Source organism: Salvelinus namaycush, chromosome 8, assembly GCF_016432855.1.
Source record: "Salvelinus namaycush isolate Seneca chromosome 8, SaNama_1.0, whole genome shotgun sequence".
Taxonomy (NCBI): Eukaryota; Metazoa; Chordata; class Actinopteri; order Salmoniformes; family Salmonidae; genus Salvelinus; species Salvelinus namaycush.
In genome coordinates this window covers 66,543,535-66,562,108 of record NC_052314.1, presented here as the reverse complement: position 1 = coordinate 66,562,108, position 18,574 = coordinate 66,543,535, and the positions used below count along the sequence as shown (strand labels likewise).

At 43.2% G+C, this 18,574-nt stretch overlaps 1 protein-coding gene across 1 annotated transcript in view; it reads right to left on the bottom strand.

The window, feature by feature from the left end:
* Positions 1 to 4,125: 4,125 nt before the first annotated feature.
* The window catches only part of LOC120052255 (zeta-sarcoglycan-like), a 71,628-nt gene continuing 57,179 nt past the window's right edge, over positions 4,126 to 18,574 (bottom strand). Inside the window, exon 7 of the mRNA XM_038999075.1 lies at positions 4,126 to 4,563. Within this exon, the coding sequence (XP_038855003.1) occupies positions 4,360 to 4,563 (204 nt within the window). The 3' untranslated portion in view covers positions 4,126 to 4,359. The remainder of the gene's footprint in view (positions 4,564 to 18,574) is intronic.

Here is an 18,574-nt window from a genome sequence, read left to right as displayed (position 1 = left end):
AACAATTTTGGCATGGTCTCCCAGATCCTCAAAAAGTTCTACAGCGTCTTGACTGCATCACCACTTGGTACGGCACATCCTTGGCATCCGACCGCAAGGCGCTACAGAGGGTAGTGCGTGTGGTCCTGTACATCACTGAGCCAGAGCTCCTTGTCATCCATGACCTCTATACCAGGTGGTGTCAGAGGAAGGCCCTAAAAATTGTTAAAACACTCCAGCCACCCAAGTCATAGACTGTCCTCTCTACTACCGCATGGCAAGCCATACCGATGCAGCAAGTCTGGAACCAACAGGACCCTTAACAGCTTCTACCCCCAAGCCATAAGACTGAAAAAATACTTAATCCGGGAAGTTATTGGTTAACTATTTAACTATCTCCATTGACCCTTTGTGTACTAACTCTTTTGACTCATTCACTGCTGCTACTGTTTATTATTCTTCAAGTTGCCTTGTTACTTGACCCTTACACATATTTACACATCTACCTCAGTTACTTCGTACCACTGCACATCAACGCAGTACCCCATGTATATAGCCAAGTTATCGTTTCTCATTGTGTATTTATTCCTTGTGTTATTTCTCTCTTTTTCTCTCTCCATTGTTGAAAGGGGCCCTTAAGCATTTCACTGTTAGTCTAAACCTGTTGTTTACAAAGCATGTGACAAATAACATTTGATTTGAGTGTTAAGAGGAAATTACAGAACATTATTCTGTCTCCTCTACTCTATCTCTGAACCGCTGGCCTGGGAGCAGCTAGGCTGTGATGCAAATCCGCATTCATCATCCTGCCACTGTCATCTTAGAGAGAGAAAGAGTGAAAGAGAGAGAGAAAGAGAGAGAGAAAGAGAGAGAGAAAGAGATAAAGAGAGAAAGAGTGAAAGAGAGAGAGAAAGAGAGAGAGCGAGAGCAGATGTGTGTCTGTGTGTTGGAAGAGATAAGATGTTTTGTTAGTCCACAATCATGCATGTGACATAACATGATATGTCTGAGGCTACACATGTGTGTACCAATATGAGTGTGTGTATGAATCAAAATAGGTTCTGTGGACATGACTATCCCATGTCCCAAGACAAATCCTACAGCAGAGGTTCCCAAACTCGGTCCTGGGGCTCCTTCTGGGTGCATGTTTTGGTTTTTGCCTAAGCACTACACAGCTGATTCAAATCATCAAAGCTTGATCATGAGTAGGTTATTTGAATCAGCTGTGTAGTGCTAGGGCAGAAACCAAAACATGCACCCGGGGGGCCAGGATCCAGTTTGGGAAGAAAGAAAGAGGGAGAGTTAGAAAGATGGCGAGGAAAAAGGGAAAGAAAAAGAGGGAGAAGAACAGAGGCTGGGCTTCCTTGTCATTTTCCCGTTCAATAACATGACATTGTTCACATAATGTGACACTGAAACAGACAATGAAAACGTGACATTTGATATGATCAAGTGGAGAACATTGGCGGCTATAAAAGCAAAGTGGAGCGAGTGTCTAACTGACAATGAAACTGACCCACGTTGTTTCACTCTGGTTTTAAATGCATGTTAGGCCCTGGCCTGGTGGCATTGTTGAGATTGAAGTCTCTTAAAATGACTACTCACTGTTGACCGTTTCATGTCATCTACGGTGCAGTATATGTAACTGCCGTGGGGAACAAACCAATGGCAGAACGGTTACACTGCTTCTCCCAAATAAAGACATTTAACGATGTCCACCGCTATTCTCATAACACTACTTGATTAATCGACCAAAGGCTATGGCCCAAAGTCATGTTATGTGGAGTCACCTTGTAAGTTTCTATGTCTAGATCTTCAACCGTTTTGTATGGATGCACAGAAAGCAGGAACACAGCTGGCGTACAACAGGAAATAAAACTCAAAACCGATTTTGTCATTGGATAATATTGCCATTTTACAACAATCTTACAAACACATTGCATAAAATCTAAGAAAATATATATATATTTATATATATCTTTAAATCATTATTAAAACACGTGGTTGTGTATTTACATACATGTGAATATGAATAAATAGCTTTTTCTTTTCTTAAATCAATGTATCCACTTAATGCTTACAAAACATATTGTGTCCATATTGTTTGTAGTTGTATGTGTATGTGGTTGGATAGTTAAATATCATAACTTTAAACTCTCCCCAGTTTCCTTACTTTTGACCAAGACTCAAAAGAGACTGGGAACGGGATTCAAACAAACCACAAGTGATTGGATGAAGGCTGTATGAGGTCATCTTGCTGTGACAGAAGTGGGACATACTGGAGTCTTGTGAGGGTAAAATGAGTATAACATCCTAATCAAATAAACATCAGATTGGGTATACCAATCTTATATGATAAGTCTGTATTGTTCAATAGAATTAAAAGCCTAAAATAAAAAAAATTGCGGTCGAATACTTTCCATGGTGATGCTACCCCAGGGCAGTGAAGGGGACATAACCTTTACATAAGGTGCCATCTTTTGGACGGGACGTTAAACGGGTGTCCTGACTCTCTGTGGTCATTAAATCCCATGGCACTTACCCCCCCCCCCCCCGGTGTTCTGGCTAAATTCCCAATCTGGCCCTCATACCATCATGGCCACCTAATCATCCCCAGTTTACAATTGGCTCATTCATCCTCCCTCCTCTCCCCTGCAACAATTCCCCACGTTGTTGATGTGAATGTGAATGTGTTCTGTTAACTTACCTAGTAAAATAAGTGATAGTGATTAGTGATTCAGCTCTGATAGACAAAGGAGAAATACTGCACTTTGTGGTAATATTACTTTATGTTACATTAGACCATGATTTCAGAGCAGGGAAATTGGCCACAACCTCAAAATGTATTACGTACACATGACCATAGCACTTCAAATTAAAAAGTAGAAAGTCAACCCTGGAGCATTCTCAGATTCAGGATGTGTTTATAAAACAATATCGTTTTATTTTTCATTTTATTGGTATTGTTATATACATGGCATAATTTTGTGCTTTTTTTTATCAAGAAAACATCAGAGGGAAAAAAAGAACTGTACTTGAAGTCTGTGTAGAGATTTGGACAAGGCTTCAAGCCAAAGACAGTTTTCCAGTGAGTTAACGATGATCCACTGAAGAGGATGAGAACGTTGGAGGTGATGTGCTTTACCAACAATAGCAAAGGCACCTGTGTATCGCTTTCTTAGAAAAACAAATCAGTCCACGCAAATCTCTCGGTTCAAGTTCGACCCAGCGCCGGCGCAACACTCATTCTCCATCTGAGAACGATAGAAAAATAGAAAAAAACGGAGAAAACAAATTGTCACTTTATATCGTTTTTTTGTTCCATCAAAATTTTGGAAGAAGGGGCTTTATCCCCAAGCCTCATTTTTCAAGGGATTCCTGATTTTTCTTCTTTGTTTGGGAGGACTGTGAGAGAGAGATGACGAAGGGAGGAGAAAGAGAGCAGGAGAGAGAATGACAGAGAGGGTTCGAGAAAGAAATAACAACTGACGGAAAGGAAGAGTAATACAAAGAAAGAAGGAAGAGGGGAAAAAGAAAGAGAGAGGGAGATGAGAAAGAGACAGAAAGAGATGAGAAAGAGACAGAAAGAGATGAGAAAGAGACAGAAAGAGAGGAGAGAGAGACAGAGAGGGAGATGAGAAAGAGACAGAAAGAGATGAGAAAGAGAGAAAGAGAGGAGAGAGAGACAGAGAGGGAGATGAGAAAGAGACAGAAAGAGATGAGAAAGAGACAGAAAGAGAGAGGGAGATGAGAAAGAGACAGACAGAGAGGAGAAAGAGACAGACAGAGAGGAGAGAGAGACAGAAAGAGAGAGGGAGATGAGAAAGAGACAGACAGAGAGGAGAGAGAGACAGAAAGAGAGAGGGAGATGAGAAAGAGACAGACAGAGAGGAGAAAGAGAGACAGAGAGGAGAAAGAGACAGAAAGAGAGGAGAAAGAGACAGAAAGAGAGAGGGAGATGAGAAAGAGACAGAAAGAGAGAGGGAGATGAGAAAGAGACAGAAATAGACAGAAAGAGAGAGGGAGATGAGAAAGAGACAGACAGAGAGGAGAAAGAGAGACAGAGAGGAGAAAGAGACAGAAAGAGACAGAAATAGACAGAAAGAGAGAGGGAGATGAGAAAGAGACAGAAAGAGAGAGGGAGATGAGAAAGAGACAGAAAGAGAGAGTGAACACCACAGAGAAAGAAAATAAATGAAGAATGTCTGTCAAAGAAAGTAGATCTATCGATGGATGGGGAACAGTATGGATGGGGAACAGTATGGATGGGGAACAGTATGGATGGGGATCAGGGTCTGTTGGGCTCCTGGTATCCTGGACTGGGATCCTAACGAGGGGAAGGCCTTTCTGGTGTTCAGCGGTCCGCTGCCCCCCCCTCTCTCAGCTCCACAGACACACGTTGCTGGTCGTCTGGCAGGTGGAGCCCTTCTCAGCCGGGGACAGGTAGAGCTTGCCGCTTGGGCAAACGCACAGCTCGTACACAGTCTGTTTGGGGTACGTGGTGCCCGGCGCCCCGTGCAGCGGGTCCGCCGCTGTCCCGTGAGGAATGTTCCCCAGCCGAATTGTGGTGGAATCTAAAAAGATCTGGAGAGTGAGAGAAAAAGAAAGAAGGAGAGATAAAGAGGGAGAAAAAGACAATAAGATATAAAACAGAAGGAAGTGAATACAGACAGACAGACAGAGACAGACAGACAGACAGAGACAGACAGACAGACAGACAGACAGACAGACAGACAGACAGACAGACAGACAGAGCTCTTTTTCAAAGTGCTCAATCGCTATAGCAAGGTAATTCTAGTGTCTTAATGGTTCCTCACTCCTGCACTATCTAGCTCTCCATGTCGTGACACTCGTAAAATACAGTGTCTCTAAACTGGCCGCCAGAGGACAGAGGGACACTTCCTGTCCAGTTAAACCATAGAAACAGAATGGAATTACCATGGAAATGATCACATACCAGGCAGCCATTGCGAGAGTACCCATGAGTTTACCAGTCAAATTGTGAGGGTTAGAGGTTTCTATGGATTCTATTTCTGATTTCAACACCCTTATGCGACCATGGCCTCCTCATCTGTCAAGAGACAACACCTGTGCAGAAGAACCAGCAGCAGTCAGTCAGTAGCATCTCCTCTCCCCGAGTAATGAGCACCATACACTCCATTAGAAGAGCCTTCACTAGGAGTGTGTATCGTTTATGAAGTGTCATACACACCGCTAACGACGCAATGGAGGGGCGAGAGTGAGAAGGAGCGAGACAAATATAAGGAGAAAGAGAGAGAGAGATGGAGAGAGAGAGAGAGGGATAGAGAGAGGGATAGAGAGAGATTTGTATTTCAAAAGCTGAGTGCTCCTGGTATCGCGATTGAAACAGGCAGCGATCAACTTAGAACTCATTAGATCCCCTCTTATTTATTGACGGATATTTATTCGTTTATCCATTTATTTATTTATATATGTATTTATCTAAGTATAAAGTAACAAGAGCACTCCTTGACAGCCTTAAGTAGCTCGCTACCCGGTAATCTTTCCCGGCATTTACCCACCATCATTCATGTACCCCATTTTCATGATGAAGGAGAAAAGAGAAATATACTAAATGGAGAGAGTGGCATTGCAGAGAGAGAGAGAGAGAAATAAAGAGAGAGAGAGAGAAAGTGTAGGAACCAGGAAAGAGAAAGCCGGTAGTCAGATATAAGCCGGCGGTAGCGAACCAATTAGTGTAAGTAATGGCGTCTCCGCAAGCTGACAGGGCATATCTTCAACAGCGTAAACACAAACAAAAGCCCAGACACACTCCTCCCCCCCCCCCTGACTCCCTCCCTCCCCCCCTGACTCCCTCCCTCCCCCCTCCCCGACTCCCTCCCTCCCTGACTCCCTCCCTCCTCCTCCTCTCCCCAGCATGATGATGGATCAGAGACGACAGCCGCCGCCATCTTTATCATCTTTCCTTTGATTACCTGGAGCACCACTAATAGTGCATAGTCCACAGGTCTGGCCTGGTCTGCCATGGCCGTTAGCTAACTCCACAGGTCTGGCCTGGTCTGCCATGGCCGTTAGCTAACTCCACAGGTCTGGCCTGGTCTGCCATGGCCATTAGCTAACTCCACAGGTCTGGCCTGGTCTGCCATGGCCGTTAGCTAACTCCACAGGTCTGGCCTGGTCTGCCATGGCCGTTAGCTAACTCCACTGGCCTGGCCTGGTCTGCCATGGCCGTTAGCTAACTCCACAGGTCTGGCCGGGTCTGCCATGGCCGTTAGCTAACTCCACTGGCCTGGCCTGGTCTGCCATGGCCGTTAGCTAACTCCACAGGTCTGGCCGGGTCTGCCATGGCCATTAGCTAACTCCACAGGTCTGGCCTGGTCTGCCATGGCCGTTAGCTAACTCCACTGGCCTGGCCTGGTCTGCCATGGCCGTAAGCTAACTCCACTGGTCTGGCCGTCTGCCATGGCCGTAAGCTAACTCCACAGGTCTGGCCTGGTCTGCCATGGCCGTAAGCTAACTCCACAGGTCTGGCCTGGTTTGCCATGGCCGTAAGCTAACTCCACAGGTCTGGCCTGGTCTGCCATGGCCGTAAGCTAACTCCACAGGTCTGACCTGATCTGCTCGCTAGCTAGCTAACTCCACAGGTCTGGCCTGATCTGCTCGCTAGCTAGCTAACTCCACAGGTGTGGCCTGGTCTGCCCTGGCCGCTAGCCGACTTCACAGCGTTACAGGGGTCTGGCAGGTAGCAGCATCCTACAGACAAGATGCTAAATAGCTGATAATGTACCTTAGGGGCGTGTTTCTCAAACCAGTCCTTCAGTCCTTGGACACTGGCACGTCCGATCCAACTAGTCCCGTCAACTAATAATCAAGCCCTTCATTAGCTGAATCAGGTGTGCCAGTGTTGAAATACATCTAATGTGTGAAATGACGGGTGGTCCCTGAGGGTTGCGTCGAAAAACACCAGACCAGAGCACAAAGCAACATGGAATAGGGCCCTGTGTTTTGCGCAATCATGTGACATTGCAACATTTTATCCTGTATTTTAAGCCTTATCCAGAAATGAAAATTTGACCAAAAATGAAAGCGATGGTGCTGGACCATATGACAGAAAAAGAAAAAAAGGGGACAGTTTGATGAAAAGGCTTTAAATAAATGTTTCAATCCAGGCACATCGCATGCCTGTTCATTACACAGGGCCCTAGGTTGAGCAGTGGTGTGCTACCGTAGTATAACATTGGTAAACACGTTCTACAACAGTTGTGTACATATCAAACTATAGTTCCCCACCCCTCTCACTGGGCACCACCGGCTGTCGCACATATTTGTTTTAACCCTGCACTAACACGCTATTCACAAGCAGTCAACTAATGGCCAAGTCCTTGATTATCAAATCAAATTTTATTTGTCACATGCACCGAATACAACAGTGAAACAGTGAAATGCTTACTTGCAAGCCCTTAACCAACATAAGTGTTAAGTAAAAAATAATAATAAATAATTAAGAGCAGCAGTAAAATAGCAGTAGCGAGGCTATATACAGGGGGTACAGGTACAGAGTCAATGTGCGGGGGTACAGGTTAGTCTAGGTAGTTGAGGTAATATGTACATGTAGGTAGAGTTAAAGTGACTATGCATAGATAATAAACAGAGAGTAGCGGCATAAAAAGGGAGGGGGTGCAATGCAAAAATAGTCTGGGTAGCCATTTGATCAGCTGTTCAGGAGGCTTATGGCTTGGGGGTAGAAGCTATTAGGAAGCCTTTTGGACCTAGACTTGGCGCTCCGGTACCGCTTGACGTGCAGTAGTGAAGAGAACAGTCTATGACTTGGGTGGCTGGAGTATTTTACCATTTTTAGGGCCTTCCTGGTATAGAGGTCCTGGATGACAGGAAGCTTGGCCCCAGTGATGTACTGGGCCGTACGCTCTACCCTCTGTAGTGCCTTGCAGTCGGAGGCCGACTTCATATAATAATAATAACTAAATATGTTTATGGATTTCATAAAGGCCAATAAAAGGTGGCGCCGATAGAGATGGCAGCTTCGCTTCAAATCATTAGAAACTACATTCCTAAAGAAAATACTGTACTTTTTACTCCATACATTTTCCTTGACACCTAAAAGTACTAGTTACATTTTGAATGCTTAGCAGGACAGGAAAATTGTCAAACTCACACACTTGTCAAGAGAACATCCCTGGTCATCTACTGCCTCTGATCTGGAGGACTCACTAAACACATATGTTTTGTTTGTAAATTATGTCTGAGTGTTGGAGTGTGCCCCTGGCTATCCGGATTTTTTTTTAAATTTTTTTTTTAAAATGGTGCCATCTGGTTTGCTTAATGTAAGGAATTTGAAATGATTTATACTTTTAATTTAGATACTTAAGTATATTTTAGCTATTACATTTAGTGTTGATACTTAAGTATATTTAAAACCAAATACTTTTAGACTTTTACTCAAGTAGTATTTTACTGGGTGACTTTCACTTTTACTTAAGTAATTTTCTATTAAGGTATCTTTACTTTTACTCAAGTATGACAATTGGGTACTTTTTCCACCACTGCAATTGAGTGCAGGAAATGCAGAAATTATAAAAGTTGATTTGAACAGTATAAACAATCAGAATGGAAAAATACTCAATGAAATCACTTAGAATGTATGTGTTACCACCCTAGGAACACTCACTACTCAAAGCAAATGTATAACTTAAATTATTCAAAAACTATAAACACTGTTAAATACCGTCACACCATCCAATTTTTTTTATAATATTTTGCCCATATCGCCCAGCCCTAGTCAAGGATCATATCACCTCCACCCTACCTGCTATTCTAGACACTCCAATTTTCTTACCATCACAATAGGTCCACAGACGATACAATCGCCATCACACTGCACACTGCCCTATCCCATCTGAACAAGAGGAATACCTATGTAAGAATGCTGTTCATTGACTACAGCTCAGCATTCAACACCATAGTACCCTCCAAACTCAACATTAAGCTTGAGATCCTGGGTGTCGACCCCGCCCTGTGCAGCTGGGTCCTGGACTTCCTGACAGGACGCCCCCCGGTGGTGAAGGTAAGAAACAACATCTCCACTCCGCTGATCCGAAAACACTGGGGTCCCACAAGGGTGCGTTCTCAGCCCCCTCCTGTACTCCCTGTTCACCCACGACCGCGTGGCCATGCACGCCTCCAACTCAATCATCAAGTTTGCAGATGTCACTACAGCGGTAGGCTTGATTACCAACAACGACGAGACAGCCTACAGGGAGGTGAGGGCTCTTGGAGTGTGGTGTCAGTAAAATAACCTCTCACTCAATGTGAGCAAAACAAAAGAGATGATTGTGGACATCAGGAAACAGGAAAGGGAGCACCCCCCATCCACATCGATGGGACAGCAGTGGAGAAGGTGGAAAGTTTTAAGTTCCTCAGTGTACATATCACCAACAAACTGAAATGGTCCACGCACAAAGACAGTGTGGTGAAGAAGGCGCAACAGTGGCTTGTCACCGAAAACCCTCACAAACTTTTACAGGTGCACAATTGAGAGCATCGTGTCAGGCTGTATCACCGCCTGGTACAGCAACTGCACCGTCCTCAAACGCAAGGCTCTCCAGAGGGTGGTGTAACGCTCATTCCTTCGGCGATAAACACGAATCCGACCATCACCCCCAGTGAGACAAAACCGCGACTCATCAGTGAAGAGCACTTTTTGCCAGTCCTATCTGGTCCAGCGACGGTGGGTTTGTGCCCATAGGCAACATTGTTGCCGGTGATGTCTGGTAAGGACCTCAGTCTAGCCTCTCTCAGCCTATTGCGGACAGTCTGAGCACTGATGGAGGGATTGTGCGTTCCTGGTGAAGATCGGGCAGTTGTTGTTGCCATCCTGTACCTGTCCCGCATGTGTGATGTTCGGATGTACTGATCCTGTGCATGTGTTGTTACACGTGGTCTGCCATTGCTAGGACGATCAGCTGTCCATCCTGTCTCCCTGTAGCACTGTTTTAGGCGTCTCACAGTACGGACATTGTAATTTATTGCTCTGGCCACATCTTCAGTTCTCATGCCTCCTTGCAGCATGCCTAAGGCACGTTCACGCAGATGAGCAGGGACACTGGGCAGTTTTCTTTTGGTGTTTTTCAGAGTCAGTAGAAAGGCTTCTTTAGTGTCCTAAGTTTTCATAACTGTGACCTTAATTGCCTACCGTCTGTAGGTGTCTTAACGACCGTTCCACAGGTGCATGTTCATTCATTGTTTATGGTTCATTGAACAAGCATGGGGAACAGTGTTTAAACCCTTTACAATGAAGATATGTGAAGTTATTTGGAGTTTTACGAATTATCTTTGAAAGACAGGGTCTTGAAAAAGGGAATTTTCTTATTTTGCTGAGTTTAGATTGTGTGTATTAGGTTTTGTTGTGGAATTGTTAGATATGACCTGTTAGATACTGCTGCACTGTCAGATCTAGAAGCATAAGCATTTCGCTACACTCGCAATAACATCTGCTAACCATGTGTATGTGACCAATAAAACTTGATTTGATATATATAGCGTTTGTGTATTAGATATTACACTCCAGGGAGATTTGATTTTAGCATATTGTTCCATGATAGGGAAAATTACTCTCTCTGCCCTTTCTACCTATGGGAGGAGAGATCACTGGCACCGGGGGGTTTCTAAACCAATCAGATTCCCCAGGACCTCCTCTCCATAGCAACAACGACCCACAATGGAACAACAAAACTCAAATAACACCTAACATTGCACTGTCATCATACCATAACCCCAAAAAGGAGAGATAGAAAACTGAGAAAGAAGGGAACGGAGGAAGAGAGGAGCAGAAATAATTTGTGCTAGCTTATAAAAGGATTAGAGTTGACACACATGCCAAATGAAAGTGTCTGTAAGTATTAGTCCGTGTCACAGCAGCAGCCGTAGCTAGCGCAGTGCTAGCAGCCCCTCCACATTATGTTTATGGGGCAGATGCTAGCTTCCTTAGCCTACCCCCCCCTCCTTCCTACCCTGAACGAGTAGGGACGGGCAATTATAGGCGGTCAAAACATTTTTCATGGATGATTTCTCCCGACGCAGCTGGAGAAGAGAGAGAGAGGGAAGAGGAGGGAGAAGAGAGGAGGAAGAAGGTATCTTGAACCGAAACCCTTTTAGTGTCTCAGCATGTCGGCAGGGGGGATGGGAGGAAGGGGGAGTTGAAGGACGAAAGTGGTGCCTTTGCGGAGGTGATGGCTGGGAGTGCAAAAGCATGCAGGCACACAGACACACACAGACACACACACATCACGGTGGTGGTACAAATGACTAGGACCATCTGAGTGCATTACACAGTCCATTACCCTCCCAGAATGAGCCTACATAAGAATGTCACATGACAATGGAGGAAATGGGAAGAAGTGGATGGAGAGGAGCTAGTGTTTCCATTGACTCAGACAATGTCCCATTAATCACACTGATACTAATGTGGACCAGCACCACTGGAAAGACCTGTCTCTCTGACTAGTGTGAGGCAAATGGCACCCTAATCTCCATATGGCTCTAGTAGTGCACTATATAGGGAATAGAGTACTATTTGGGACATAACGATACTGTGAGTGCAAATAGTTTTTAAAAAATGGGCCAGGAGTTTTTCCTCTCCAGATGATTCTGGTCCCTAGTTGTAGCTGAATGATATGATATAACTCCAGGCCATAACTAGGGCCAGGAGTTTTTCCTCTCCAGATGATTCTGGTCCCTAGTAGCATCAACACATACCACAACCACACTATCAACACATACCACAACATCACACACACACACACCATCAACACAACATCACACACACACACACACACCATTAACACATTCCACAACGTCACACACACACACACACACACACACACACACACACACACACACACACACACACACACACACACACCATCAACGTCACACACACCATCACCACACCACATCACACACACACACACACACACAAAATCAACTCATATCACAACGCCATCAACACAAGCAACAACACCATCAGGCAACAAACACACAAAGACGCCCTTTTGAGATTGAATCGGTGCTAAATTAAAACAGAGCAACTTCATGAATTATAAATGGTATTAAAAAAGTGCAGGGATATAATTGATGATTCATTCCAATGCCCCAAAGCCAATCGAGCAGTAGGCTAATGAAGAGAGGGGGGATTTAATCGAACCAGAAAGAAATCTCCTCCTTTAAATTGTGTTAAGGTTATTTTATGCTGATAAGATGCATGCTGCAATCACAGCACCTGGGGGCCTGTTGGGGAGAGCTCTGACGAACCCTCTTGTGAGTTTAATGTTCCTTTCCCTCGCCGCGACACCAATGATGTCCTCATCTCAAGAGTCTCAAGAGCCATCTCTGTTTATCCTCAAAACGTGTTTTTGTCTAATTTAGCCCTGAAAGTTAAGTAAAATAGGGTGAAGGCAAAGTTTTATATGAGGGAAAGGGGACAGGTTGGTGTGTGTGTCTTTGTGTGTGTGTGTGTGTGTGTGTGTGTGTGTGAGCGAGCGAGCGAGAAACAGCAAGAGACAGAGAGCAAGAGAGAGAGACACAGCAAGAGAGAGAAAGAGAGAGAGAGATCACAGAAGTTATATCAAATCAATTTAGAGTGGAAGAGTATGTGAATCGAAACTTCAGATACGTGTGGGCTAAACAAAAATTTTTATGACAAAAATACAGAAATTCCCACTTGACATTCATCTCAAGATAGGATTCATTCAACCTACATACAACTGGGGCAAAACGACTATATACACTGAGTGCACAAAACATTAGGAACACCTACTCTTTCCATGACGTAGGCCGACCAGGTGAATCCAGGTGAAAGCTGTGATCCCTTATTGATGTCACTTGTTAAATCCACTTCAATCAGTGTAGATGAAGGGGAGGAGACAGGTTAAAGAAGGAATTTTAAGCCTTGATACAACTGAGACATGGATTGTGTATGTGTGCCATTCAGAGGGTGAATGAGCAAGACAAAAGATTTAAGTACCTTTGAATTGGATTGACTACCTTATCTCTGTACCCCACACATGCTATGCTAGTCAGCTTTTTTACTGATGGGGGTGCTCCCGGATCCGGGATTGTGTACAAGTAGAAGTTAATAAACCTGAGACCTAGTCCAGCTGCAGTGACAGACCCTAGTACTGTACTGACCACCATAATAAACCTGACACCTAGTCCAGCTGTAGTGACAGGCCCTAGTACTGTACATCATAATAAACCTGAGACCTAGTCCAGCTGTAGTGACAGGCCCTAGTACTGTACTGACCACCATAATAAACCTGAGACCTAGTCCAGCTGTAGTGACAGACCCTAGTACTGTACTGACCACCATAATAAACCTGAGACCTAGTCCAGCTGTAGTGACAGACCCTAGTACTATACTGACCATCATAATAAACCTGAGACCTAGTCCAGCTGTAGTGACAGACCCTAGTACTGTACATCATAATAAACCTGAGACCTAGTCCAGCTGTAGTGACAGACCCTAGTACTGTACATCATAATAAACCTGAGACCTAGTCCAGCTGTAGTGACAGATCCTAGTACTGTACTGACCACCATAATAAACCTGAGACCTAGTCCAGCTGTAGTGACAGACCCTAGTACTGTACTGACCACCATAATAAACCTGATACCTAGTCCAGCTGTAGTGACAGACCCTAGTACTGTACTGACCACCATAATAAACCTGATACCTAGTCCAGCTGTAGTGACAGACCCTAGTACTGTACTGACCACCATAATAAACCTGAGGCCTATTCCAGTTTAGTGACGGCATGATGCACACAGACAGAGGGTACAAAGACACAACAATGGAAATGTCCTATAGGTCTTTTAGAAGCGTTTGTGTGTCTGTGCCTGTCTGCTGCCTCAGCGTGACACTAGGACAATGTCAGACAGAACGCAGGCCTCGCCACCGTCATGGTTACCATCCTCATTGCCAAACATTGGACAGCTGTGATTTATCTGTTCTGAACTGATGTTTGATGACATACAGGGCATTCAGAAATTATTCACACCCCTTGAGTTTTTACAAATGTTGTGTTACATCCTGAATTTAAAATGTATTACATTTATATTTTGTGTCACTGGCCTACACACAATACACCATAATGTCAAAGTGGAATTATGTTTTTATAAATTCTTTCAAATTCATTAAGAATCGAAAGATGAAATGTCTTGAGTCAATAAATATTTAACCCCCAAGCCTAAATTTGTTCAGGAGTAATAATTTGCTTAACAAGACACAGTTGCACAGACTGTGTGCAATAATAGCGTTTAACATGATTTTGGATTGACTACCTTATCTCTGTACCCCACACATACAATTACTGTATCTGTAAGGTCCTTCAGTCCAGAAGTGAATTTCAAACAGATTCAACCACAAGGACCAGGGAGGTGTTCCAATGCCTCGCAAAGAAGGGTACGTAATAGTAGAATAGTAAAAATAAATAACATTGAATATCCCTTTGAGCATTGTGAAGTTATTTATTACACTTTGGATGGTGTATCAATACACCCAGTCACTACCAAGATACAGGCGTCCTTACTAACTCAGTTGCCGGAGTGGAAGGAAACCACTCAGGGACTTTACCATGAGGCCATTGGTGACTTTAAAACAGTTACAGATTGTATTGGCTGTGATAGGAGACAACTGAGGATGGATCAATAACATTGTAGTTACCCCACAATACTAACCTAAATTACAGAGTGAAATGAAGGAAGCCTGTACAGAATAAAAATATTCCATGCATCCTGTTTGCAATAAGGCACTAAAGGAAAACTGCAAAAAATGTTGCAAAGAAATGAACTTTTGATTTTTGTCCTGAATGCAAAGCTTTATGTTTGGGGCAAATCCAACACAACCCATCACTGAGTACCACTCTTCATATTTTCAAGCATGGTGGTGGCTACATCATGTTATGGATATGCTTGTCATCTGCAAGAACTAGGGAGTTTTTTAGGATAAAAAAATGGAATAGAGCTAAACACAGGCAAAATCCTAAAGGAAAACCTAGTTCAGTCTGCTTTCCAACAGACACTGGGAGACAAATTCACCTTTCAGCAGGACAATAACTTAAAAAACAAGGCCAAATATACACTCGAGTTGCTTACCAAGATGAAATTGAAGGCCTAGTGGCCTAGTTACAATTTTGACTTAAATTATCTTGAAAATCTGTGGCAAGACCTGAAAATGGTTGTCTAGCAGTCATCAACAACCAACTTGACAGAGCTTGAAGAATTTAAAAAAGAATAATGTGCAAATATTGTACAATCCAGATGTGCAAAGCTCTTAGAGACTTACACAGAAAGACTCACAGCTGTAATCGCATCCAAAATAAATATAACATGTATTGACTTAAGGGTGTTAATACCTATGTAAATGAGATATTTCTGTATTTCATTTTCATTACATTTGCAAAAAAATATATAATACATGTTTTCACTTTGTCATTATGGGGTAGTGTGAGTAAATGGGTGAGAGAAAAAAATAGATTTAATCAATTTTGAATTCAGGCTGTAACAACAAAATATGACTTGTTTCTGGAAACTAGGCGTAGCCCGTGCGTCACTACTACACAGGAGCGCCATTTGAAAGTAAATGCATTTTTTGGCAGAAATGCCTTCTTGAACATGTGAACTTATATGTGCCTTAATAACAAACTTGTATACCATCTGTGAATACGAATACAATTGTTAAATTACGAGCCTAGTTGGTTTAGCCACGGAAAAAGTCAGAAACCTTCCCGCTAGCCATGATTGGCTGAGATAATGAGTTGGCTGGATATGCCGAGAGATGAGTATGGATTGGTCTGCCATATAGCACACTTCTGTCTATAATATGAGCTGGTCAGTATGTGTAGGTAATCCTTTCTAACGCTGCTTTTTTGAAAGCCATCACGTAGTAGAACTGCATAAGTGTTGCTCTCCACTTTCTGGAGGACCGAGTTGTGAAATCAGTGGAATTAGTGTATGATAGCTAAGGAGATGGAGAAAATTCTGGCGTTTGATTGCAAATATGCAGACGGAGTCGAAAAGAGAACACACAGAAGGCTGTTGTATAAAACACCTGTCTCTGGATTACATCTTCTAAGGGCAACCATGGCATTCGTGACAGAGAGGCAGAAGAGTCCAGCTAGCTAGCTACATGTTCAGATATTAACGGTAACTAGCACACTTTTGTACATTGCGCTATTCCGTACAATTGACTTTATTTTAGCGCACAAATTTTTTTAATACTTCAAGGTCAACTGTAATATGAATACCATTCCCCTTTCCAGCAAAATCAACGACGAGACCTCCATGCTGCCCGTCTCCGCATGATTGAAGAAAGCAATGAGCTCCATCAGGTCTTTTTAAAAATGGCGAGTGGGGAAGCGAAATCTACTGCGAGATAGTGAAAGTGTGGTGAAACAGCTTTTTTTCACCTGATCTGTCCAACTTATCACATCTAAAATGTAAATAAAACACTATAATGAGTTTATATAATGTGTCATTACATACCTATTTGAAGGTTTGTGTCGAATTTGAATCGGGTTTTTAGGGCGGAAGTAAACAGCGGCAGTCGCGGCTTTAGAGAGCCATGATGACCTGCAGTGATGACGCAAAAATGAATGCGTTCTGTTGTACAACTGACTAGGTATCCCCCTTACCCTGTCCCTTTCTTGTTTTTAATATTTTTAATATGCGAGAGAAGGCCTACCCCTGGTGGAAAGAGGCTGTACGGCACAAAATTAGTTGCAAATGCATGCCGTACATTACGTAGTGACACGTCACGATGTAACGTACCGCGTCAGAGGGGTCCGTTTTTTCATCCTTTCTCGAATACTATTAGTCCATTATCATGTCAATCAACGAATCGAAACTTAGTTCACACCCTGGATTTTGTTGCCAACACAGTCGCTACAGTCCCATTAGATTTCATTGCAACCTCGTTTGAATGCTGTGGTTGCGCAAATTTGTACGGAATGGAGTTAGTCACCATTACACGTTTCAAATTTTGTCAGAAAGTTGCTTTCATTTCAAGTTAAATTGTACTGTTCGCTAGCTAGCTGACGCTAGCTGGCTGGCTGGCTAGCTAACGTTAAGTGTATGATCTGCGTAGTAATATTATTTGTATCTCAGAGACATTTTCATTGCTATTTAAGGCCTAATGTTAGCTAGCTAACAGTGAACCTGGCTGGTTAGCGATCTGCAGATTCATGCATGGTAGTAACATTATCAGTTGGGATTATGGTTCGTTGTTTAGCTAGCTAGCTTACATGTCAAAACAAAAGACTCCACTATGCAAGCAACTATTTCAATAGAATGTTTATGATGTCACTGCGACAACTGTCGATAGACTATGTCTATGTACTCCGATTTCAGAGGACTCTCGTCTGAGTATTCCAGAGCGCAGAATAACAGCCGAATTTACGAACCTGTTGAATACGGCCGGTGTCAGTAAACATTGGTAAAAAAGCGTAATTAAATTGTTGCCAGCAGCACAGTTGCAGTCACCAATGCTCTGATAACATAAAATCATCCTAAACAGCTCTGCTAGGGTGAGTAAAATGAGTGAGCTGTTCTCTCATTTGTGTCAGGAAGTAGCTAGCAAGTTAGCCAACATTAGCCAGTTAGCTTGGGTGCATGACAGCTGTTGTTAGGTCAGAAAGCTCAGATCTACCCTACTCCTCTGCCAGAGCGTCCAGTGTGCACTCTGAACGCTCCGAGAGTGAAACGCTCTGAATTTACAAACGGACAATCTGACAAAGCTCTGAGTTTATGAATGCCCAGAGCACGCTCTGGCACTCCAGATTACAATTACAAACACACCTGTTGTATAAACCAGCCTTTAGTCTTGAAATATTTGGTTGTTTAATACATAGCCTTACGTGAATCCTTAAAGAGATGGGTGGGGCTAAAGCTTAAGAGGGTGTGTTGAGTGTAGACAAAGAAGAGCTCTGCAGTAGATACCAAAACATTCAAGGTGTGAGGTTACAAGTTTATCACATTTCAAAGCAGAATTACTTTCCCATTGTTCCTCAAATGTATTGTATGATATACCATTTAGTCTCTACTTTTATCCAATGTAAAAAACACTATTTCAAATGTTGCTACATAAGACCGAATCGTGCCGGCCGGTCACAAATCTGGAACAAGTCAAGGGGTATGAATACTTTCTGAAGGAACTGTAGGGTACTCTAGTTATGTTGGTTGCCATTTTGACAGATTTTCCCATTATTTCTCCCATATCTCAACTACAGTCAGACTGTAGTTCTGTTCCCAAACACTAGAGAATACATTATCTGGGTACATCTCAAATGGCGCCCTGTTCCCTTTATAGTGCACTTCTTTTGACCAGAGCAACTGTATGGCACCTGGTCAAAAGTAGTGCACCGAATAGGGAATAGGGTGACATCAAATCAAATCAAATGTTATTTGTCAACATACATGTGTTTAGCTGATGTTATTGTGGGTGTAGAGAAATGCCTGTAAAAGCAAACATTTGGGAGGCAGCCTGGATCTTTATTCAAACAAATTAGACATACTGTAAGAACACATATGGGTTACCCGTGCT